This window comes from Hirundo rustica, chromosome 6, assembly GCF_015227805.2.
Source record: "Hirundo rustica isolate bHirRus1 chromosome 6, bHirRus1.pri.v3, whole genome shotgun sequence".
Taxonomy (NCBI): domain Eukaryota; kingdom Metazoa; phylum Chordata; class Aves; order Passeriformes; family Hirundinidae; genus Hirundo; species Hirundo rustica.
Window position 1 is genome coordinate 57,991,747 of NC_053455.1, and position 23,473 is coordinate 58,015,219.

Below are 23,473 nucleotides of genomic sequence, written 5' to 3' on the forward strand. Positions count from 1 at the left end.
GTAAGTTTTGCTGAAAAACTTGTTCTGTGACAGCAGTGTGGAAGGGAAGGGCATCCATATGTTTGTAGAATAGTTGGGAGACATATTTGAGGGCTTGAGTTGTCGTATGGGATGTGGATTTTTTATAAGTCTTGAAGCCTGCAGAATGAAACCACGTTTAACCCCCGTCCTTTGAAGATGCCAACTGCTGTTACAGTGGAAAACAGAACAGTAAGCCAAGCCCAAAGTTAGGACCAGCCTTAGAGTAAGTCAGTCTGGAGTGAAGGGTAGGTCTGTCCTCTGCTCTGTGACAGCAATTTAACTCATTCTGGCAGCATCTGATAGCAAAAGTGCTCATGATTGTCATCGTGTGACCATTGTGAGCAGAGGGGTTTGTGCAAAGACCAGAGGATGCTGAAAAGGGCCCAAAAGGAGGTGGTGCCAGAGATTCCTTCTGCCCAAAGTTTGGTCCATTGGAGGTGCACAACAGGCTAACCCTTTGGATGGATGGATAAAGCTTCTACACTTTGTAAGGAAATGGGTATTTGATCCCTGAGCTGGAAGCATCTCTTGCTTTTGTAAACTGTGTCTAAAACGATTGTTTTTAAGGTGTTTTTTAAGCTTGCTGGTTTTCCTCCCATTCAGGTTTTTGAAAGTATTTGACCAACAGAACATGAGGCATGGAAGAGTTCTAAGGTTATCAGCTGCTTTGGGCTGAGCATCATCATCTTTTCCCAAGTGGATTTAGGCTTCCAAGACAGGCCTTCAGGTAAAAACTCTTCTCTTTCACAGTCAATGCTATTTAGCAGGGAACTTTTCACAGGGTTTCTTCCAACAGTGTAATTATTTGCAGTCTAGAGGATTAAATAGTGAAGATTTGAATTATTTGCAGTCTAGAAGATTAAAAAGCCAATTAGATTCATTTGTACCTTTAACTTGACTTCTTAGACCAGCATTGGGTTATAATATTTTTATTTGTGGAGTCTGCTGTGCAGAGGTGTTTATTTCTATGGAAATGTTCTGTATTCAGTGGATGTCGAACTTTAAAAGTCTGTGAACTCTAGTATGGTCTTCAAATGCAGAGACACAGTAAAGTAAGTGTTCTCTCTCAGAAATATTCCTGTTAGGTAAAAGCAATTGGCTGGCCAGGTAACATAAGCATAAACGTGGTTGAGTTCAGGATCATTCTGACAAATCTTTAAAAACAATTGTGTTACATAATGTGTTTTGAGACTGGTGATGGTTTGTGTGCAATACTCCATCCAGCAGTAACTGGAAAAGGAGAAATTACCTGTTGTTTTTGCAGCAAGAGGGAAAAATAGAAACTGATTGTTGCTGTTTTTTAAGAATGCCAAGTTTGAGATAACTTTTTTTGGTTAAAAACACGTGTCTGCTTATATTAATGCAGTGGTTTTTTGGGTTGGGGGGTTTGTTTTTTATTTCTTCCCTAATGTTAGACAGTCCAATGGCAGACCAAAGGATGGACATATCTTCTACAATTAGTGACTTTATGTCACCAGACCCTGCTGACTTGATCTCCAGTTCCCTTAGCACTTCAGGAATGGACTGTAATAGGAAAAGAAAGGGAAGCTCAACAGATTATCAGTAAGTTGGATTTCTCTTGATTTAGCACTGCTAAAAGGAGGTGGTAACACAGCATTACAGTGGGAATGGCTATAGAAATACTTACAGCAGTTTTTAAATAACCTCTTCTTTACAACCTGCCTTAAAGGTTTTAATAAAGAAGAAAAGCTACTATGCACTAAGAGGCAAGTTCATAATTTGATAATAATAATAATAAAAATAAAACTGTCATCTCAGTGCAGTTGGAATTGAGGGCTATCACATGGGGTGAGGCTGAGGAGAAATCTTCTGGCTGATGAGGGAATGTAATTAGTACTGATGAACAGTATGAAGGCTGATTATATTAACTGTTTACGTAGAAAATACAATGTCTGATTAACAGAGGGGGAAGATAATAAATTTGTTGAAAAGTGGAAGCAAAACTAGGAGTAGTTCCTTTTCCTTACCTATTTTTTGCCTATTTAGTCACTTCCTATCAATGTGCTGCCAACCTTTGCCTGATGAAGCTATTTTGGTCTCTCATTTGAATATGAATCTGAATAGTTTCTGATTTGAGATATTAGAGCTGTCTTTCTTTTAATCAGCTGCTTTAATCTTGTAGTGGTTCTCAACTGTAGCAGGAGCCAGCCCCCTCCACCTCTGCTTTAGAACAGTGAAGGGCACAGCAGAGTTTGCCAAACTCCCAGACCTGTAATGTCTCCTGCCCTGGGGAACACCAAGAGCAACCTACTTAACTGCAAGTGCCTGTGCAAGCCTCCTCTGCTTTGTAACTTTACAGAGTGTGGCTGCAGGGGAGCTTGTGAGTGGCCACATCCATTATTCATCCAGCCACAGAGTCCATTTTTACGTAACTTAGCGCAGATTTTATTGCTGGGGGGCTTTGGATTGTTGGCAGCTCTTTTTACGAAGAGGGGCAGAATTTTGAGTCCATGCTGAGGATCACGATTAAGGGTTGGATTCTTTTTAGGAGAACTTGTGCACAAAACTTTAAATGCCTCTCTGAACTGCCTTTAGTCTCCCTGGAAAGCACATGTGTGCCTCTAGTTGAATTGTCTACTACAAAACTGAGTGAACAGCCTCAATCCTACCAACTTCCTCTTCTCTAGTAGGATTTCTCCATTTTGATTCCTCTGGATAGGAAGCATTATTTAAGTCCTCTTTTCCAAAAGACAGATTGTTCTTGTAAGTTATAATTCTGCCCTTTAGGCTTTGTGTGCATTTTTTAAAATGGGTGAAAACTCTGTTTCCTTGAATCCTAAGTAAAATAAGTTTACTTTTGTACTCATACACTACTTCTTATGTAGTCATGCCACAGTTCATCTTGTGTTGCAAAGTAAATGGTGGCTACTAAATGTTCCCCTTGGAAAGCAGAATTTAAGGCAGGCTACTTTGATCCCTCCTTGTATGTGTACGTGTGGGAAAATGTTCAGAAATGCTACTCTTCTTCTGCTACCTGTTAATGGTTTTATTATAGCTATAATAAATATTTTATTATATTTATACATTTTCCAAGTGTCTAGTTTGATGCGTTACATACCAGTGAAGCCAGGGAAGAAGGGAGGCATTAAAATAAACCACTCAGTGTTTTAGGGTGGTTCTTGGTTCACCTCTTGAGTAGAAGCAAGAGGAGTCATCAGCTGTTCTTTCAGCTCTCCACAGCAGCTTTTTAGTTCCTTCTGCTGCAACTCCTCCAGGAAAATTCCTGCCCAGCTTATTGCTGTCACTTCAGCAAGGGCTGCTCAAATGCTGTTGTCCAAGACTTCATGCACAGGGCTATGAACAGGAAATTTCTTTTCTTGGGAGTAATGCTTTCAATTGAAATATTACATGGTGAGAAAACGAACTACCCCGATGCATTAGTAACTTAGCTTGTACCTCTTCTAGGCTTTGCTTTCTGGGGGATTTTACACACAAACATCCCAGAAAATTGTGAGCATCAGGAGTCAGTGGCTAAGACAATAACTCAGGTGTGCAGACTGGGAGAATGAAGAAAACATTTACATTATTATTATGATTATTTTAAAACTGATCACAAAGATAATTGATCTAAGAGTGCAGTGAATAATACATGAAAGGCTACCATGTTTATTTTTAAGAAGACTCATGTCCAGTGTTGAACAGGAACAGCTAGTATGTTGTTGGCTGAGATGAGAAGACTTTTTCATAAGGCTTTTATAAAACATAGCCTCTTATCATGGTAAAGCTCACTGGTATTTCAGGTCACTTTACAGTCTTGAAGTGATGCCAGCAGTTAGCTTGCATGTAGAAATTCTGTTTCATTTCCTTGTGATATGATAAAGTCTGTATAAAGTTCAGCTCGGGACTTTAGACTAAAGCAAAATGTGCATCTGTCCTGCTGGGCAAGAATCAAAACCTGAGAAACTTGGGATACTTTATTTTTATTTTTATGTTTTATCTCTGGCCTTAGAGTCCTCTGAAATCCCATTTATCTAACCACAAGGACAACACGCATAAAGCACAGATCTTTCCTTTCTGAAGATGAAACAGTATCTCAATGATTTGCATAACATAATTTAGGTTAGTTATTTTATTAGTTTTTCACGTTAAGTGTAATGAACTATGCTCTCTTTTCTTAAAAAGCAGAATTATTCTTTCAGAAAGTAGATTAATTTGAACAAGCTTGTTTCTTTAGAAAATGCTCAGTGCTATTGTCCTGTTTCCACTGTGCTTTTCCTTTCAAATAGAATATGAATTAGCTTGAGAATTTCAGCAGAAAATGTAAGACATTGTTCTTATTTTCTATGTATGGTGTACTTTATTTTTCTTTCTTTTCAGACTCGATGGCTTTCCTTTTGAGTAAGTATAAATTTTTTAGTAATTGGTTTCACTTGAAAAAGATGCCCAGTGTTTTTTTTCTGTGCCTTGGGCTTCTACAGGCTTAAAATTAAACCAGAATGAGCAGGCCTAGGAATATCCACTTAAGCGTAGTTGTACAGATTTACATAAATCAAAACATTCTCTTCCTAATTATCTTGCCTAAAAAAAGGTGTGCAGTCATGGGCATTTAGCTTTTTTTGAGCCAAGTACAGCTGTGAAAAATTACACTCTCCTCTCCTGCTTAGTTGAGCACATGTGGCTACAATATTAATTGTAATAAGGGGGATTATTTCTATTCTTCATGCTTCTCTCCTTTCTCCTTTTCTTCATGTTGAAACAAAAGCAAACCATGTATCCACACTGAAAGTTGTACGAATTTCCAGTGTGCCTGGTTAGTTTCACACAGACTTTTATTCTCTGCATGCTTTTGGCCCTCTCCAGTGGGGTGTTAATTTAGGTTATTTCCATTTTCTACCCCAAAATCAACTACTGTAAGGCAAACTGAGCTATAGAGCATACAGGCATCTGCACAAAGTTGGGTTCCCCCCCCCCCAGTTAACTGAAAAACATTTTTGTGACAGATGATATCTTTGAACTGCAGCATGTTTTACTGTCAAACACATCAAACTGTGCCATTTAGTGAGTTCTGAAGGAGACACAACTAATTTAAGAAAATGTTTTAATGTTACAAAAACCTCACAGCTTCCTCAGTCCTTCCAGGTTGTTGTTTTCTTACACTCCTATTTTTGTATTTATGATCTAGAGATGGCAGGAATACTTGATTTTGACTTTATGGTAGTTGGATAACAGTTCTGCCAGTCCTGCTGAATTTGTGATGTGTTGCTTTGTTCTGTTTCTGCAGGGAAGGTATGGATACAGATAAAGATGACCAACATGGAAGGTACTGTTGATACAGTCACTGAAATCTCAGTTCCACAGCTCTGACACAGGATCCTGACTGTGGATGCCTGTTCTCAGTGCCACTGTGGTCCCAAATTATTGCTTTGCTGGGATGAAGCAATAATCTGAACAATCTTAGTTTAAACTACATGGAACAGACAAGCTAAAACACCCCCAAGTCTGAGGCGCAGTGTTATAGATACTGATGTTTGCTGTAGAAAGGTTAAATAAACATTCAAATTCTAAAAAAACCCCGAATCTTAATGAGGATCAGTAGGACGTGAGATGCAGTAAAAGAGATGGGTTGAGTGCTTTCAGTGCTGTAACTTTGTGATACCATTTCTCCACAGATTGGAGTATGCAGACCAACAAGGCAGGATAAAAAATGCAAGGTAATGCTCTAAACAAATACATTTAAAGGAATTGTCTCTTGCTTTTTGCCATTTATTAATTATTTGTGTATGTTTCTTCTTAAAATACCTTTTTCTGGCTTTGACTTTGCCTTATCTTTCCACATCTTTGCGCTGTTCGCATTTTTCATTAAGCTTGCGTAGAGTGAAACAGCTAATTTGCTGATTAACTTGGTTTTAATCAGTTCATTGCCAGGTATGTTTCTGGTAGTGTCACATTCATCATCTTTCTTCTTGCAGACTCGATAGCGGGTTGTGAGAGTGTTAGCGGTGAATTTTAACACGGGGAAATATAAACCTGACCAAGGCTTGGGTGTGTTTGCTGGCGGGCCGGCAGCTTCTGTGCTGCAGCCCTTCCTGCTGCTTTGTAACCATCCTCTACACAAATACCGTCACACGTGTGAGGAGTGTCGGCTGTCCTTGGCACAGGGATGACAGGGTAGCTCCCTCACCCCGAGGAGCCGTGTGCTTCACGCTGCCCTGCTGTGTGTGTGTGTGCAGGGAGGCTCACAGCCAGATCGAGAAGAGGCGCAGGGATAAGATGAACAGTTTCATAGACGAGCTGGCCTCGCTGGTGCCCACGTGCAACGCCATGTCCCGCAAGCTGGACAAGCTCACCGTGCTCAGGATGGCTGTCCAGCACATGAAAACACTTCGTGGTGAGTCGCCTGGGGCTGCAGGGGCGTTTCCCCGAAAGCCACGCTTTTTCTCTCCTTTTTTCTGCCAAAAAAGGAGGAAGTTAATTCGTTTGGGGAGGACTCCTCCCCTTTTCTTAGCTTCTGATGCTCGGTGTTCGTTCACAGCTTACCTAGTTCGTGGTCCTCTAAATACCCTGATGTGACTGGGGAGAACTTGGGGATGAGAAAAGAATAATTTTCCATCGTCTGACCTATTGATCACTGCTGCCAGATTCCACGGCACCGAGGCAGCTGGGGCAGGTGGGGAGAGGGAACAAAGGGCTGGAGGGCAGTGCACGGTTAATTCTGGTGCAGTACTGAGCGCTGCTCTGAGCAGGCAATGCACCAAGTTGTTGGACAGAGGGGTTAGATTTTAGGTATGATATTCCCACAGGACTTCTAAGGTTTTGTGTTTGTGCCTTTAGCTCTGTGTGAAAGAATAGAGAGTAGTTTGAAAACTCAGTTCCGGTCTTTTTGACCAGTTTCTGTTGCAAGCACTTGAAGGGAAACACACAGCTTTGGGAGGGTTGAGGTGGTGAGAAATCGCTGTGTGTTCCTAAAGCTTCCTCTGAGTGAATCAGTGCTTGGGTACAATTGGTGCTGATGTTAAAAGCTTAAGCCTTCAAGAAGTGCACCACTAAGGGAAAAAAAAGGGATGCAGCTAACGGTAAAAAAAATCCTGGTGATTGTTCTCGTTTCTAGGAGAGCTGGTGCCTTCAGTCATATTTAACCTCGTGGTTTTGAAAGGCTTAACTTTCCTGCCACTGTCATTTGATGAGGTTAATACTTCATAACACTTCAGTGGTTACTAATTTGTCTCTCCTCTGCCTTAGTGAAGGGAATAGAATGAGAAGAATTACTCCTTAATAAATAGCTGCCTCATTTGTTGCCAGTTTTGGGGTTTTGGCATTGTAAGATGATGTCATTCTAGTGCTGGGTTTTATCTTTGGCTTGGAATGAGAGAATTGACTTGTAAATTCTTAAGTCGTGATTTGTTTACATGAGCTTATCGTATTTTACTGAGTTATAAGGAGAAGAAATAGTTTGAATGTTTTTATTCTTTAATATCTTATTTTTATAATTTTTAATTCTGAGACTAGGCCTTAAATCAAGGACCGCCTTTGGGTTCAAAAATATGTCAAGGAATGCTTTTATATCTCAGAGACATTTAATTTGCATTTCTACCTAAAGTAGTGCTCGTGTCTGAGCAAAAACAGCTACATCCTTTTTTAAGTTCATACCACCAGAGTTCATGTTGATAGTAGAACAAACCCAAAAAAGTTCATTTTAAAGAATTCCTGCAATGAACAGTCTAAGAAGGAGCCAAAGGAAAACTGCTCATTTAAGTGTGTGATGTTGGTTATGTGGGAATTGTTTGTTTGTTTTCTTTAGGTGCTACAAACCCATATACAGAAGCAAACTACAAGCCTGCTTTTCTATCAGATGATGAATTAAAACATCTTATTCTCAGGGTATGTTCCAACTTTTAATTAAGAGATATTAATATCTGACTATAGCTCTCCCGAAGCGCACCGCCGGTGTTTTATTGCCTTGTATCTCAGCTTAAAAATGTTTTGATTATGGAGGATAATTAAGAAATCTGGAGACTGCTTCACAGAGTCAGTGAGTTTAATGATGACTAGCATTTCTTAATTTAAGCAGAAAGACTGAAGAGGAGAGTTTAGATGGGAACCATCAGCCTCTTCGGTTATTACATTTGCAAACCAAAATCAAATGTCTGAAAATCACATTAATAGTTTTCTTGGAGACCTGCTGCCCTGGGTTACCCTGCCATGGTTTTCAGTGTACAATGATACAATGGAGACCTTTTTATTGAGTTCACTGATGTAACATGACTTAGTATGTTCTGCTACCTGCTCTTATACTGCTTATATAGTGTGGAGAGCTCATCTCATCAGTCAGGTGTTAAGCTCTTCTAGTGGCTGTGCAATTGGTGAAGCACTGCAGTGTCCAGATGCAGCATATGCAGAATTTCATTTCTCCAGATAACATAATTGGGCCCTATTCCTGCATGCCTGTGTGTGACTGAAAGACAGTACTTTGCAAACAGGAATTAGTTGCCTCCAGGCACAGAAATAAATATCCAGGTTATGGCTGGTTTCTAAAAGAGGAGCTTTTTTTAAGTACAGTTAAAATAACACTTTAATTTGAAGGCATTATTAAACATAATCATAATATTATTGGACAAGACATGGGTTCTTTCTTCTCATGAAAGTTATTTTACATTTTGGGCACAATGCCCAGAATGATGCCAAAAATGTTTGCAGATGCAAAAAAAAACCAACCAACCCCTCATTGTAATTTCATATTTTTCCTGTTGACTCAGTTACCTCTAAATGTTAAGACAGCTCTCCTAGTGTAGAAATTCTGCTGTACACAAAATGTTTTTAAAGGTTACAACGATGCAATGAGGATGTATAACTTGGGATTTGACTTTTCCTCCCCCCCACCCCCAATTAGGCAGCAGATGGATTTCTTTTTGTTGTGGGCTGTGACAGAGGAAAGATACTGTTTGTTTCAGAATCTGTCTTCAAGATCCTCAACTACAGTCAGGTATTCTTTTCCATTTTATTCTTTTCCATCAAGTCTTAAAAGATTTGAGAGCTCTTTGATGGTTATGTCTTTATCTGGGGGGTAGGTATGGGAAAGCTGAGAGGTGTTGCAAAGAGAGAGAGCTTTTCTCTGCCAAGTCATTAGAGAAGATTGCTTCTGGTTTCCATTCAAAGCAAGGAGGTGAAAAGGAACTAAATTTAATTCACTGATTGATGCATTCTGCTCAAGGATTTACCCTCAGGCTTGCAAAAGCATTACCTAATTGGGAGTGTAAGCAAATATTGAAACATCAGTCTGGGGTTCTTCGAGGAGCTTCACATGGATTTTTCAACTTTGCTTTCTCTCTATCTGTTCTGGTTTTGCTTGCATGCTTGCTGATGGAAACTGGAAAGCAGTTTTACCAAAGCCAGGTTTTTAATATATGCTCAACATAAGGCTTAACTTGGACCGTGTATTGTGTAAATTATCTTCATTCTTTCTGTCATCTGGGCTCCTCATCCAATTTAAAACCTGTATCAGCTTCAAAAGTTTTCCTCAGCCAGTCTTTAGTTAGGTATATACTAAATACCTATTAATACATAAATAATGAAAGAGAATATTTGCAGTAAGGATTTTTTTTCATTCAAATGTGTGGTAGAAGAAGTAAGACTGAGTAGAAACCAGAATATTTGGTGGGGGGGAATTGAGCGTGCCAGTTCTGCAAAACTCTTACTGGAAATGATGACAGAAATGACTGTGTAATGTAGTGATAACTTCAATGCACAAAGAAAACCTTCAATCAAATCATAGAATCATAAAATCATTTGTTTGGAAGGGACCCTTTAAAGGTCATCCAGTCCAAACCCCCTGCAATGAGGCTGGATCTGGATATTTTGTATTCCTTGGTTACACCTACATGTAAAAGGATTGTTCATACTGGATGCTAAAACGAAGAAAATATACTGAGCCATTATTTTACTTTTTGACTGAATGTTCAATCTCTACAGAATGATTTGATTGGTCAAAGTTTATTTGATTATCTCCATCCTAAAGACATTGCCAAAGTGAAGGAGCAGCTCTCTTCTTCTGACACTGCGCCACGAGAAAGACTCATAGATGCAAAAAGTGAGTGTTACCACCTTTGGAACAAATGTCATCTAGAGTTACTGCTGCTGGGGCTTTGCCTCATGTCAGAACTGGGGCTGTGGGGGGGAGGCTGTCTGGATTGTCTCGTGCCCAGTTGTAGCTTAAAGGCAGGAAGAAACAAAGGGAAAAAAAATAAGTGTGGAACAGGTGCCTGGAAGCTGTTGGGTTTGGCATGCGCTGTGGCACAGAGGCATTACTGGAACTGGCTTCACCTGTGAGCTGTGCTCTCTCTTCCAGGCATCAAAATTTTAACTTTTTCCATTAGAACGTATGAAGCCTTTATTCTAATCCATCATTCTAAATGGTCAGAATACACTCAGTATTATCTTTGTAGTCTTTAGCTGTCAGCCAAGATAGAGGATTCATTTTATTTATCTGCTTATTTATTGCTTACTACCACTGCCATCAATGACCCAGCCTTTCTCTCAGAAGGTTTTTAACTCTGGAATAATTTCCTGCCATGTCTCTTAGCTCTGCTCCACTCTGGTATTTTAAAGTAGTTCTGTATCTCTGCTGCTTTTGGGGTGAGTGGGTGTTTAATTCCCTCTCATAACAGGAGTCTGCACCGCTTAAGTGGAAGGTGGTATCTTACAACTGCAGATTCCCAGGTCATTAAGTCTCATGCTTGTCAGGAGCAGAAATCTCCTGGATCTCAGCTCACAGAAGCCACCAGCTCAACTTCAGAAACTGAAGCTGAGAGAGATCATTCGAGGGCAGGGACCCCGGAGGCTTCGGCAGAATCAGCTGAAGTTTTTTCTGGCTCCTGGTTTCACCGGTTGTCAAGCATGAATATCCAGTGCTGCCTCCTGTTTTTTTGGTTTTTTTGTATGCCTCTGAGAAAGTTAGGGCAAAAATAAATACTATGAATTACAGTCTTCCCATCTGCTATGATAGACGGATTGGTAGAATTTCAAGAACTCATACTGGTGAAGAGTATGGGGATGTATGCACGTCTTTATTTTTGTCTTGGCATGAGTAACTCAGCACAGCTTGTACTCACACCACGGTGCAGCAGTTTGGAGGGCATGTGGTGCAGGGCAGCCCGACCTCCTGGAGATCACCTCACTCCAGTGGAATTGTAAGGGAGGCACACTTCCCACTAAAATACTGGAATTGCTGTCTTCCTCCTTAGGTTAAAAGCCCCCAAGGCCCGAGAAGTTTTTGTTCGTGTTGACAGGTGCTTGATTTTACACATCCCCGTGCAGACATGGTTGGATGGCAGGCTGTGGAAAGGCTGCCGTGTGATTTCAATCTCCATCAGGCCTTGCTGATACCTGTGCTCCTGATGCACGCTGTGAAAGCATTCCTTGTCTTCCCGGAGCCCTGGTGGTACCAGAGGGAATGTTTTGTTTAGGTTAGTTTTCCCCCAGAAAAGAATCCCCTGTGAGACTATGCTAAAGGTCAGGATTTGTTGCTAGGACATGTCCATGTGCACTTATTTCTGCAAGGTAAGAGAGTCTTCTGAGGCATAACTGGAGGTCTTGGGGATTTGCAGTTCCTGTGTGGGTCCCTGCTACTTTTTTTCCTTCCTTCTCTCCCTGGAGTGTCATTGGGGCTCTTCTGCTCTATGTGCACACGTGTTTTCTGGGAGGGTGTTGTGATAGAAAAGTGCCAGTCCTGAGGGGTCAGCAGCCTCCTGAGTGACTGTGTATGGAGTTCTGCTCTGGTTATGGAGAGGTAATCCCTCTGTTTTCAATCAGTTCAGAGAAATCACAGTGTTTATTACAGGCCTTGTGTGGATTTGTCCAATCTCTTGCTGATCCTTGCACTCAGAACCCCGTGTTCTCGAGCTCGCCTCAGAGTTCTCTAGCAGCAGAGAGCGGAGTCAGAAGTTGCAGTGTTGGTCTGGTCAGCTGCACAGTCACACACACCAAAACCTCAAAAGCAGGAGATGCAAGGCCCAGTGAGGCTGAAGCACTGTGGGGTGGGGTTTATGGGGTGTGGTGTGCGTGGTTCACTCTGCACCTGACCCTCCCTCCGCAGCCGGGCTCCCGGTCAAGACGGACATCACGCCCGGGCCCTCGCGGCTCTGCTCCGGAGCACGGCGCTCCTTCTTCTGCAGGATGAAGTGCAACAGGCCCTCTGTCAAGGTAGAAGACAAGGATTTCCCTTCAACCTGCTCAAAGAAGAAAGGTAACCATCATGCTTTTATTGCCAAGGCTGTCGGGATTTTTTTTTAATACTGCTCGTTTGCGGTGGCCAAATTTTTTACGTTTATTGATATTTCTTACTAAGATTCTGAACTATGTCTAGGTCTGTTAATTCTTCAAGCTCCCCCTCACTCCCCTCCAGTACCTCTTACACATCTGTATGAGCATTTAAAGGCAAATTCTCCGCTCCGCTTTCTTGAAACTTTCCCAGGCAGTTTGTGCCAGCAGTTCTGGGGGTTACTGCATCATCCTCAGACATCGGTCAGATCACATTCAGTCTTGACCACCTGGCCAATGTCTCCAGTAAAGGGGAGTTGTTCCTTGTTCTCTGCTCCATATTTGCCCAGTGATGTGTGGGTGGATGTCCACCACAAAAAAAACTAGTGTAATTCTAAGTTCTTCTCTGGGTTTGGTACATTCTGAGTACTGGAAACATGGCATTTCTACACCTGGAATATCTGCTCGTAGCATTAGCGGTGTTGGTAATGTTTTCTCCTCTGCAGGCTATTATTCTAGGCACATTGGAATATATATTTAGCCCAAATGAGTACTGTGAATAATACATTTGGTGTTAGTTAAAGGGAAAAGACAAGCAGCAAGAGAACAGAGGCAAATTCGGTGTATTCTTCAGCCTTGGTTCCTGCCGTTGTGCTCACTGCTGAGGAAGCAGTGTAGTTGGCAGGAAGTTTGTGTAGTTGGCATAAACCTTTTACTTCACCTCCCTATGAAAGTCATCTTCCTTCGAGTTTTTAGGCCTGCTCAGTGTTGAAGAATAGGAATTATTTTGGATACTGACTTCTACTGGCCATTGCAAATCTTCTTCACCCCTGCGTACAGCTGTACACCCCAGATAGTGTGTGTTCTGCCAAACATGGGGTTTGTAGGAGCCTCAGGTTAAGATGGAAGAGGCCTCTTATTTACTAATCTACTAATTTTTTCATACATTCCTTTGGGTTATTTACCTCCTTTGCAGAAATAATAAAATGTGATGCAATTTCTCCTCAAAATTACCGAAAGCAACCTTGATCTGAGCTATGTGATGTTTCAGCATAAACAGTGGTTTTGCCAAGATAAATTGTTTATTGGATTATCTCAGATTAGCTGCATTACAGCAGGAGTGCTGAAAAATCCCTTGGAATCACAGAGTCATCAAGGCTGGAAAAGGTTTCCAAGATAATAATTGAGTCCCAGCCCTTGACCAAACATCCCCCTGTCATCCAGACTGTGGCACTGGGTGCTGTGTCACTTCGTGAGCACCTCCAGGGATGGCCCCTTCCAATGCTTAACAATGCTTTCTGTGAAGAAATTCTTCCTGATGTCCAACCTGAACCCCCCCCCGATGCAGCTTGAGGCCGTGTGCTCTCATCCTGTCACTGTTCCCTGTGAGAAGAGGCCGATCCCCACCTGGCTCCCCTCTCCTGTCAGGCAGTTCTAGAGAGTGATGAGATCTCCCCGAGCCTCCTTTTCTCCAGGCTGAACACCCCCAGCCCCTCCTTAGTGAAGAGTATCCCAAACTTCCTGCACAAGAGGGGAGATGCATTATTAGCAGACCTGAGTTGAAGTTCTCCAAAGCTGTATCCACGACCTAACTGCTTTCTTGGGTTTTGTTGGTTTTGGTTTTTTTTGTTTTGTTTTTTTTTTTTGTTCTCTTTCCGCAGCAGACCGCAAAAGCTTCTGCACTATTCACAGCACAGGCTACTTAAAAAGCTGGCCTCCCACAAAGATGGGCCTGGATGAAGATAACGAGCCAGATAACGAGGGCTGCAATTTAAGCTGCCTCGTTGCCATCGGGAGGCTCCATCCCCACGTGGTGCCGCAGCCGGCCAACGGCGAGATCCGCGTGAAGCCCACGGAATACGTGTCCCGGCACGCCATCGACGGCAAATTCGTCTTTGTAGATCAGAGGTGAGCGTTCCCCTGACAGCTTCCAGCACAGCCTCGCGGACAGCTGTCCTTGCAGCAGTGTAAGCACCGCTGGGAAAAGAAATCGCTGCCCTTTTTAGCTTTTTTTTTACTGCGAGCCGGGCTGGCTTTTGAGGCGGAGCTCAAAGCTGTTACTAACACATTGATTCAGTAGGACTGATTAAATTAAAAAAAAAAAAAATCCCCCAAACGTCCAAAACTGTGGGATCATTTCTGCCAGTTTGTTGTGGGGGGTTGTGTATGTGTGTGATCCACAGAAGAAAATGTTTTGAAACTGCACCCTAATTGCTCCCTCCGTTACTTGAAACCTCCTGCAAGCACCACGCAGTTAAAGGACTGCAGGGGCTGGGTTAGGCTTTGCTAGCATGTACACTTACATAACTGTTTACTAGGACACGTTCTGCTGGATTAATGCTTCTCTCTGTGACCCTTTGTGTTTGTAAGAAGGAAAGCTTTTCATCAGGGTTATCTCTTGGAAACGGTTTGAGAACTTGTGCCCCTGTGGTATCTGCTTTCAAGCATCCATTTGTTATCTATAAAAGGCTAATTCTTTCCTTTTCCAAAAGAAATGGCTTGAATTTTCTTCAGTAGCAGGCACATATGACCCGAATCTTCCTTGAAAATTACTGGATCATCGAGGGAAAAGCAGGAGGTTGAAGGATGTTCATGGGGAGGTTACGCTGAGTGGGTTGGAGAGGGGTTGCTTGGTTCCCTTCCCTGTCAAGAAGGGTTGAGACTGCCCAGATGAGGCTGCTCCAGGATCCCTGTGGCTTTGGCTCAGCTGCTTGAGACACAGAGAAGCCCAGACTCTGACAGAACCTGCCTGCTGGAATTGCTTTCAGGGGAGACTCAGCTGATCTTTAGTGACCTTGGAGAGGAAGTAGAGGACAGTCATGGGAGGAAGTGCAGTAGAGAGAATATATATTTTTTTTAATGTTAGCTATCTGTTTGGGGGTGGCTGGGTTTGTGGGTTTTGGTTAGGTTGGGTGTTTTTGGTTTTAATTTGATAGAAAGCTTTTGAAAATACCAACTCCTCAGTGCTCAGTGCTCGTGCTCACTCTGGGAGCTGTGGTAGCATTCGTAACTTTCTGTTGCTCAGAAAATGCCATTCTAACTTGTTTATTAGACAAGTTTTATTTCCAAAAGATCAGACATATTCCCCTGCTGTGTAGTTTAGAGGCATTTCTAAAATAATGAGACTCAGAAAATGTTGACCCATTGGATTTAAACACATATGCTTTAATTGAAGAGCTTTCCAGCTGTTTACAGTCCTTGGGATGTCTATGCTATTTCAAAGTGCTCTTTGAAAGGGAATTTCTTCAGAAGAAAACCTCATCTGTAGGCCTGAGGTTGACATCCTATGGTCCTTGCTTCTCTTGGAGAATATTTAGGCACCTGTAAAAGTTGAAAACAATTTATTTCCAAGTCAGGTTGTTTTGTTCATGCAGAACTTGCACTGTTCATTTGTCATTTGTCCAAGGAAGTCAAGGAAGAAACACTTCCTAAACACTTCCCCGTGACCCTTCCTGTCCTCATGGATTGCATGGTCCCTGGAGAAGCACAGCTATGGATTAGGTACCAATTAGCTGCCACAGCCTGGGAACTGCTTAACAATTCACTGTTGAGATGGCAGCTACACCAGAGCAGAGTTTTAAAGAGGATCATCTCTCCTCCTATTTATTTAGGACTCCTAATTGGTTTGCATGGTGAATTTGAGAGTAAAATTAAGTTTATTATCTATGCAGATGTCATCAGATACAGCTTCAGGGTTCAGAGCTGCCTTGTTGAGGCAGAGAAGCGAGCTGAGGAAAAAAGTAAATACAGGATGAAATTCCAGAAGGACACAAACAATTTCCTTCCTTGCATAATAGAACGTGGTCAGGTATTGAATTCACCCGGCCTATTGAGGGCTGTAATTTGGTGCAGATTCTCCTTCCCACAGCACCTATTCATCCTGCTGTGAGAAGAGAAGGCTTGACAAATTACCTCTTGCTGCTCATGCTGGCTATTCCCCATCTGTGTGGGGTATCCCACCACAGCAGTGCTGCTAAAAGCATTGATTACTAAAGTTCTTGGGAAAATACTGGAATAAGCTTGACTTGGGTTTTGCAGTTCTCTTAGACATTGCTTTGGTGAGTTTTCTTGGAGTTTTAGGTGTCCTGGGACAAGGCTCACCAGACAAAAGTCAGTTTGAATTCTTGTTTCCTTCTCCAAGGCTGAGGGCTTCAATCTCCCTGTCAAGGAGGACTCGAGGTGTCCTCAGCTGGTGCTGAATTCTCTTGGTGTGACTGGAAACATACAAAAACGCCCTGCATTGAAATACTAGATTTTGTGCTTAAGCTTTTTGCCTTCTGTTCTTATTTATAATTATTAATATGTACCAATTTCTACACTTTATACTATTTTGTTTGGGTTTTTTTGAGATTGCAGAAGAAGTGTTGATCTACCTAGGTTTGCTCCTTATTGCCATTCATGTTTCATTTGCATCAGAATAGTTTGGAACTGTGACACTCATTTCAGTTTCTTCAAGGAACTGTCACTTCTCCCTCAGTAATTTTCTTCTAGAAATATACAAAACCCAAGTTGAGTTTGGTGTGGTGGTGTTCTGTCCCACTCTTGAGTTCTCCAAACCTTTGATATCTGTTTTGCAGTGGCACTTGATGCAGAAAGCTTCGTGTTACCTTGTGGCTGCTACAAGGCAGCGTTTTTCGGGCTTAAATTCCCCAAATTACAGCAAATCTTCAAAGCAATTTAGAAAGTCTTACATCCCCTCTGGGGATGGTAGGTCAAATGTAATACCTGAGGGCTCTGGGTGTTAAGTACTTTTTTTAATTACCTGAGAATTAAAAATAGTATTCTTAAGGAATTTTTTTTACCTCCTAAGCCGAAAAATTCCTTTCCGCGTTACTTGAGCCTTACCCAGCATCGGTGTGAGCTTTAGGAATCTCTGACTAATACTTCAACTTGAAAAGATTTTTTTCTTTCTTTCTTTCTTTCTCTTTATTTTCTTCCTCTCCCTCCCTTCCCCAGGGCAACAGCCATCCTGGCATACTTACCCCAGGAACTTCTAGGTACTTCGTGTTACGAATATTTTCATCAAGACGATATAGCACATCTTGCAGAATGTCACAGACAAGGTACTGTTATTAATAATTCAGGGAAGAAAATTTGTTCAAAGTATTGGGAACAGTTGTTGTGTACTAAGGGAACCAAACAGACTTGAAAAGATTTGGGTATTGCTGTTTGCAAATGCTTTAGTCAAGAGCAACGTGCTGTATGTGCCAAGCACTGTGATTATCTTAGACTTGCATGGATTTGTAGGGAATTTTTGAGATTCAGGATGGGTGAGGGGGGATGAGGGAGGAATAGCATTTTTCTTGAGGGATGTGGGGAGGAATTACCTGGGTTTTCCCTGACAAGGGCTCTATTTATGTTGTGGCGCCTGCTTGACACAAATGACTTGCCTTCTGCTTGTCTTCAGTTTTGCAGACAAGAGAAAAAATTACAACTAACTGCTACAAGTTTAAAATAAAAGATGGCTCTTTTATTACGTTGCGGAGTCGCTGGTTCAGTTTCATGAACCCTTGGACCAAAGAAGTAGAATACATTGTCTCCACAAACACAGTGGTTTCGTAAGTGCTTTTCCCTCAGCAGCTGCCTGGGGATGCATTCCCTTGCTTTGCCCTTTTCTCCTGTGAGATTTGACCTAAATGTGTGCACACCTTTTGCATGACAATGGGTGTCTTCTCCAGATAACACCCCGGGGAGAGGGGCTTTGGTTTAACAATTGCAGTAATTTAATTTCTGGTTGTTCGAGTTTGCAGAAAATAGAAATATTTTCTTTCTTTGGGAAAAGCTGGGATTTGGTCTTTGTAGGAATTTCAGGGATGTGCGTTTCTTTGCTTTGGCAGGAATTTTCACCCCCCCCCCCTTTTCCTTTCTTGCGAGGTGATTTCTCAGCAGAATAATTGCTGTAGAGGAGTGAGAGAAGCAGCTGGGGTCCTGCACTGCACACTTTGAGGTGGAACAGGGTGGTCGATTTCTGTTGTTTATCCAGCCCTGGTGTCGCTCACAGGGGTGACACTGACTCACACACTGCTGAAACCCTGATGCATTCCATGCTGAAACTGGCTGCATGACTTGGGGTTTAACCACTGATTGAGTTTTCTCCCTGTAGGGGTTTTTTTCTCTCGCTGATTTTTGTAATCCTTGCACTCCACAGCACCACGGTCCTGGACAGCGGGGACGCGGCCTTTCCGCAGCTGGCAGCGTCCCCACACAGCATGGACAGCGTGCTCCAGGCTGGGGAAGGTAACTCCTGTGCTCAGGGAATCACTGGCCGTGCCTTGGGAGCAGCTCATGCTGCCCTGCACACATTTGCTGCCCTCCTGCACTGAGATTCCTCAATATCCTAAGGAAAATACGGTTTAGCTCTGGGTCTGAGCCGCACCTGCTGAGGGTTGCTGTTGTTAAATATGCACTTCCAGAAGCAGGCAATCATCCACTCTGGATGAGCGATGCTGAGGCCTTTCCTGCCTTCTCAGTGGGGGCTTTTCTCTGCTTGGAGTATATCAGGCTCCTTCCCGACAACCTCCCAAGTGCTGTGCAAGTGTGAAATCACATTGCTGTAGCAGCTCCTAACTGGTCAGACCTCGCTTCTCCCTCCGCTTTTAGACTCCTGCAGTTACCTACAGGGGCTTTATTTGCAGCCACCAGGTACCTTGGGTTTATCCCAATATTTGTATTGAATGGAATATGCACTGGCAAGTTCCTCGCACAAAGCAGAGAACAAACATGTTTGGAGGAGAGCACAGAGTAGGGCAGGTGTGACGAGGGCATTCTGTAGCAGCTCTGGACAAGAGGTAGCCCCAGATGCTCCATTCTGAAAGAGAACAGCCAGATTCTAAAAGAGTTGGGATCTGTTCTGTCCCTGCTGGCACAGAGGGACATCTGAGACCCAGCACAGCTCAGTGCAAGCCAGAGCTTTTCATCCATTTGAAGGCATTCAGCAGTTGGTGGGAGTGTCAATAAATCCAGCTCAGGAGGTCCTGCAGCTGCTCAAAGCCTGAACACAATTGCCCCGTGGAGAAGGTGTGCAAGCTTTTCTCTGACCTGAAAATTTCTGCTCATTTCAGGTGGCCCTAAAAGGACCCATCCTACTGTGCCTGGAATTCCAGGTGGAACAAGAGCCGGGGCAGGTAAAATAGGGAGGATGATTGCTGAAGAAATCATGGAGATTCACAGGTGAGAGAAAACGGTGTGAAGTTGTTTTATTACTGTTCTTTAAGAGGAGTTAGACTTCCTTAATTTCCTCTGAAAGAACAATTTATTCAGGCTGAATAAGGAATGATCCAACTGTATTTCTCAGACAGCTACAAATTCCTGTTCAGCTTCCCTGAGGCAGTCAGCCCCCACAGGGAAAGCATGAAGTTGCAGCCTTCCAGCTTCCTGTTGCAAAAGACTGATACCGGTCTTTTTTTTTTTTTTTTTTTTTGCAATGGTGATGATGATGGGCTGTTTACCAGAAACAGGAGTTAAAAAGAGCAGCTACCTAGAAACAAATCCATTCCAGACTGTTCTTTTCCCAGAGACTTGAGGCTGTGAGTGGCACAACCTCAAAATGCCAAAGCTGTTGACTGTGTGCCAGAACAGCGATGTTTGTTTTCGTGCAGTCCATTCACTCAGATGCTTTTGGAGCTGTTAGATGTGCATGATGAGCTTGTGCAGTTCCCCTGCAGCTCTTGGAGCAAGGACACGGTGCTGGGACCTTCCCATGGCATTCAGGGTGTGGGGCTGGCTCAAGCACAGGGTCGCTAAGGGGATCCACAGCTGTTTCTTGTGTTCTCACCTGTCTGAGCAGCTGCTTTCAGTGGGTACCACTTCATTTCTGTTGGCTAAAAATCCCTGTTCCTCACGGATTTCCTCTTGGGAACTGTGTTCCCTTTCCTGTAAAAGCGGTCTCACCCAGCAGGTGTTTAGTGGTAGCAATTTAACCAGACTGAGCTGCAGTCCAGGAACACACTCAGTCTGTTTCCCACAGTTTTATTCCTGCTGCAGGCAGGAGACTCCCTCAATCCTCACTTAAGGCAGCAGCAGACCTATCCCTAAGGCTTCATTCCTCTCTGTAGGAATAGGGAAAAGAGAAAAAGAAGAAGACATGGCTAAGCCAATCCTTTGAAGCTTAACCATCCCTTTTAGTAGCTGTAAAACGTTTAATTAGCCCAAGTGAGTGTAGTAGTGCAGTTACCACTCCTGTTTGCATTGCAGTTCGGACCCTGGGTCCGTTCCAGTCCTTTTTCAGCAGCTGTTACTATTTTCCAGAGCTGCCTTCTGTTCAGCTTTCCCAGGGGAACTCTGCCAAGGAGAAGATTCCCATTTCCATCGCTTTTCTCTGTAACTACCCCTCCTCCCTTTAGTCTGGAGATTTGTTGGTTCTACAGTCAATACATTATTCATTATTAACGATGTTTGATCAGGCTGTGGAAAATGGAAGTGAACAATGCGGCTTTGAGCAGTTACAAACCGGACTTCTGCAGCAGGAGCTCGCTGGAGGAGTCTGGGTTACTGGGACTGAGGCAGCTGGAACTCTGAGCTGGTGGAAATTGAAGGAAAATACTCAAAAATGAGGCTTTCCTTAGCAGCCAGGACTTTTTCCTTCTGACTCTGTCAAGGCTGTCCAGGAAAAAAACGGGGAGGAGGTAAAGCTTGCAGACCAGGCAGGCTGGATTTGCAACAGGACTGTTGGTCTGGCTGCAAAGAACAGCATTGCTGTCCTGCTAGTGTGAGGAACATTGTGAAAAAGGGAGATTACAAAAATGAAGCTCACGCTTTTAGAACTTATGGTGCCTGATACTGAAGTCAGCATTTAAAACTCCCAAGTCTCTGAGTCACTTGTAAATCCATGCCCTATTTTATGCATGTTTTAGGATAAGAGGATCATCACCTTCCAGCTGTGGCTCCAGTCCCCTGAACATCACCAGCACCCCCCCGCCCGACACATCCTCCCCAGGAGGGAAGAAGGTGAGAACAAGCTTTCCCCCAGGCTCGGGGCAGGCAAGGGACGTGGGATTTGTGCTCAGGGAGCAACTCCAGGGAAAATTGTGCTGGGCTGGAAAAGGGACCGAGCCAAAGCGCTGCGGTGGTCAGAGCCCAAGCGCTGCAGTGGTCAGAGCCCCGCGCAGCACTGCCTGAAGGGCAGCGAGCAGCAGCTCCCAAACACCAGCAGCGTTTGACGCTCACCTGCCCTTTAGGTTGCATTTTTTCAGCTGAGCTGCAGGGAACAGCTCTCCTGGTCTCTCTCCACTCTCCAAAAACTCTCTGCCACCCCGTGCTGGTGAACGCTGGAAGTGCTGGCACTGAAGCACCGGCAGTGCCCAGTGAATCCCACCAGTGTTCCTGGGCTGCTCTTGCACAACCCAGGGCAATTCCGTGCTCGCCTGGGCACTGAGAGGTTACTTTTAATCAACATCGTGCACCTGCCTTGCTCTGAGATTGCTTGAGTAGCACTCAGGTGTGCTATTACCAGCACTGAGCCACCTGAACGCTTGTCCTGGCTGCTTCCAGCGATCTCTAAATGCTTATGGAAGTTTTATCTGAAGCTAGAACAACACTTACCCGGATCCTTATGCACTTAACCTTTTTTTCTCAGAAATGATGACTTGTAGGAATTGCTTGAACTGGGACAGTAAATATCTCTGTCTATTCCCAGCTCTCTTTGTTCTTGAAATTAAACTCCCAAGTTGGAACAGAGTTAGAATTCTAGTAATAGTTATTCTTTCTTCTTCTGCCCTAAAGTATTCAACATGTCCACAGAATAGGGGCTGCTGGCATGGCATAAAGGGAAATACAGGTGGAGGGTTGGGTGTTTTCAGAACCCCCTTGATATTTCTCCTTGTTTAGAAGATTGTTTGTTATAAACCACGGGGTTATTTGGGGAAGTCCACCTACCTTATATTGAAAATTCCAGAACAGGACAGCTAAAGACTTAATGCACCATTTCATGCTGCTTCAGAGCTTCTGTTTTGTCTTTCAAGATCTTGAATGGTGGCACTCCAGACATTTCTTCAGCTGGGCTGCTGTCCGGGCAAATCCAGGATAATTCTGGCTACCCATATTCCGACAACTCCTCGATCCTGGGTAAGTGAAGTCACACACGAACACCCTAAGCTCACAGGGACAGTGCAAGAAGATAGCTGGTTTGAGCACTAACTTGCTTTTACCATCTGGCACATAGCCCATACCGAGCACTCTGTGTGCCCAAAGAGGCAACTGGCAGCCTCTGCCGTAGCCTTCCTTTACACCGGCAGTTTCCTTGGGTAGTGCTTGGAAGCCTCTTTTCTCTTGCTGAGTCAGTGTGAAGTAGCTGGGCTGCTGCTGCAGGGCTGTGTTTGCAGTCTGGCGCTCGGGCTTGTCCCTGGGAGGTGTGATGGCCCAGGGTCCCTCCTCGGCCACCCGGCTACGGGGGCTGTCCCTGGCACCGCAGCCCTTCGAGCCCCCAGGGCGGCGGCAGCGAGGGGAGCGGCCCCAGTGACGCGCGCTGCGTTCCCTGCAGGGGAGAACTCCCACATCGGCATGGACATGATCGACACGGAGCAGGGCTCCAGCAGCCCCAGCAACGACGAGGCGGCCATGGCCGTCATCATGAGCCTGCTGGAGGCCGACGCGGGGCTCGGCGGCCCCGTGGACTTCAGCGACCTGCCCTGGCCCTTGTAAATGACCCAGCGCCCGACATCCAAGTGCATTTACCGGTGGAGCTCCGCAGTCTGTGAAACTCGTGGGACTGAGAGGCTTTTATGTGGGAACTTCATAAAAGCTGTGTCAGAATGCAACTCATCCTACCATGTGTAACTTCAGACAAAGTGGAATAACCTGCTACAGTGTTCTGTGTTGATTTGGTTAGCTGTGTATAGCTTGCAATACTTGTATATTTTGGATTCTGTTGTTTGAAATTTTTTTTTTTTTTTTAAATCACTGTGCAACTCACTGGCATCAGTGGTAGCTTTTATATGCAAATGACCATTTCAGATGTATGGTGTGTTTTTACACTGCAAAACAGTCCCCATGTGGATATTTCTTATACTAATTGTACCATAAAGCCGTTTATTCTTTCTTGTAAGAATCCTTTACTATAAATATTGTTAAAGTGTAATGTATTAGACAGTTAAATATTTTTAAAATAAATGTTTCCCTTGTTCTAAGATGGAGCATTTACTTTGATAAATAAATTTGATAAAACCCTGCTGAAGGTGCATGCTAGAAGCACTTGGTATTTATCGTTTCTTCAGTCTCGGGGGGGAAAGGGAGGAAAGCCAGT

At 43.6% G+C, this 23,473-nt stretch overlaps 1 protein-coding gene across 13 annotated transcripts in view; it reads left to right on the forward strand.

Moving 5' to 3' along the window:
* Window positions 1-23,416, forward strand: part of BMAL1 (basic helix-loop-helix ARNT like 1) — a 47,901-nt gene extending 24,485 nt beyond the window's left edge. For 6 of the 13 annotated variants that reach the window (XM_040068078.2, XM_040068077.2, XM_058420932.1 and 3 more), the window contains exons 2-19: window positions 625-748; window positions 1,437-1,584; window positions 4,360-4,380; window positions 5,264-5,302; window positions 5,652-5,693; window positions 6,213-6,370; window positions 7,781-7,860; window positions 8,870-8,962; window positions 9,949-10,066; window positions 12,071-12,220; window positions 13,896-14,142; window positions 17,191-17,297; window positions 17,642-17,792; window positions 18,383-18,471; window positions 19,296-19,404; window positions 21,087-21,180; window positions 22,194-22,296; window positions 22,712-23,416. In XM_040068078.2, coding sequence (XP_039924012.1) covers window positions 1,445-1,584; window positions 4,360-4,380; window positions 5,264-5,302; window positions 5,652-5,693; window positions 6,213-6,370; window positions 7,781-7,860; window positions 8,870-8,962; window positions 9,949-10,066; window positions 12,071-12,220; window positions 13,896-14,142; window positions 17,191-17,297; window positions 17,642-17,792; window positions 18,383-18,471; window positions 19,296-19,404; window positions 21,087-21,180; window positions 22,194-22,296; window positions 22,712-22,872 — 1,902 coding nt within the window. In that variant the 5' untranslated portion in view covers window positions 625-748; window positions 1,437-1,444 and the 3' untranslated portion in view covers window positions 22,873-23,416. Of the gene's footprint in view, window positions 1-624; window positions 749-1,436; window positions 1,585-4,359; window positions 4,381-5,263; window positions 5,303-5,651; window positions 5,694-6,212; window positions 6,371-7,780; window positions 7,861-8,869; window positions 8,963-9,948; window positions 10,067-12,070; window positions 12,221-13,895; window positions 14,143-17,190; window positions 17,298-17,641; window positions 17,793-18,382; window positions 18,472-19,295; window positions 19,405-19,685; window positions 20,032-21,086; window positions 21,181-22,193; window positions 22,297-22,711 lie in introns of those variants that run through there. The other 7 variants (XM_058420934.1, XM_058420935.1, XM_058420933.1 and 4 more) reach the window with 4 other exon arrangements.
* The last annotated feature ends 57 nt before the right edge of the window (window positions 23,417-23,473 follow it).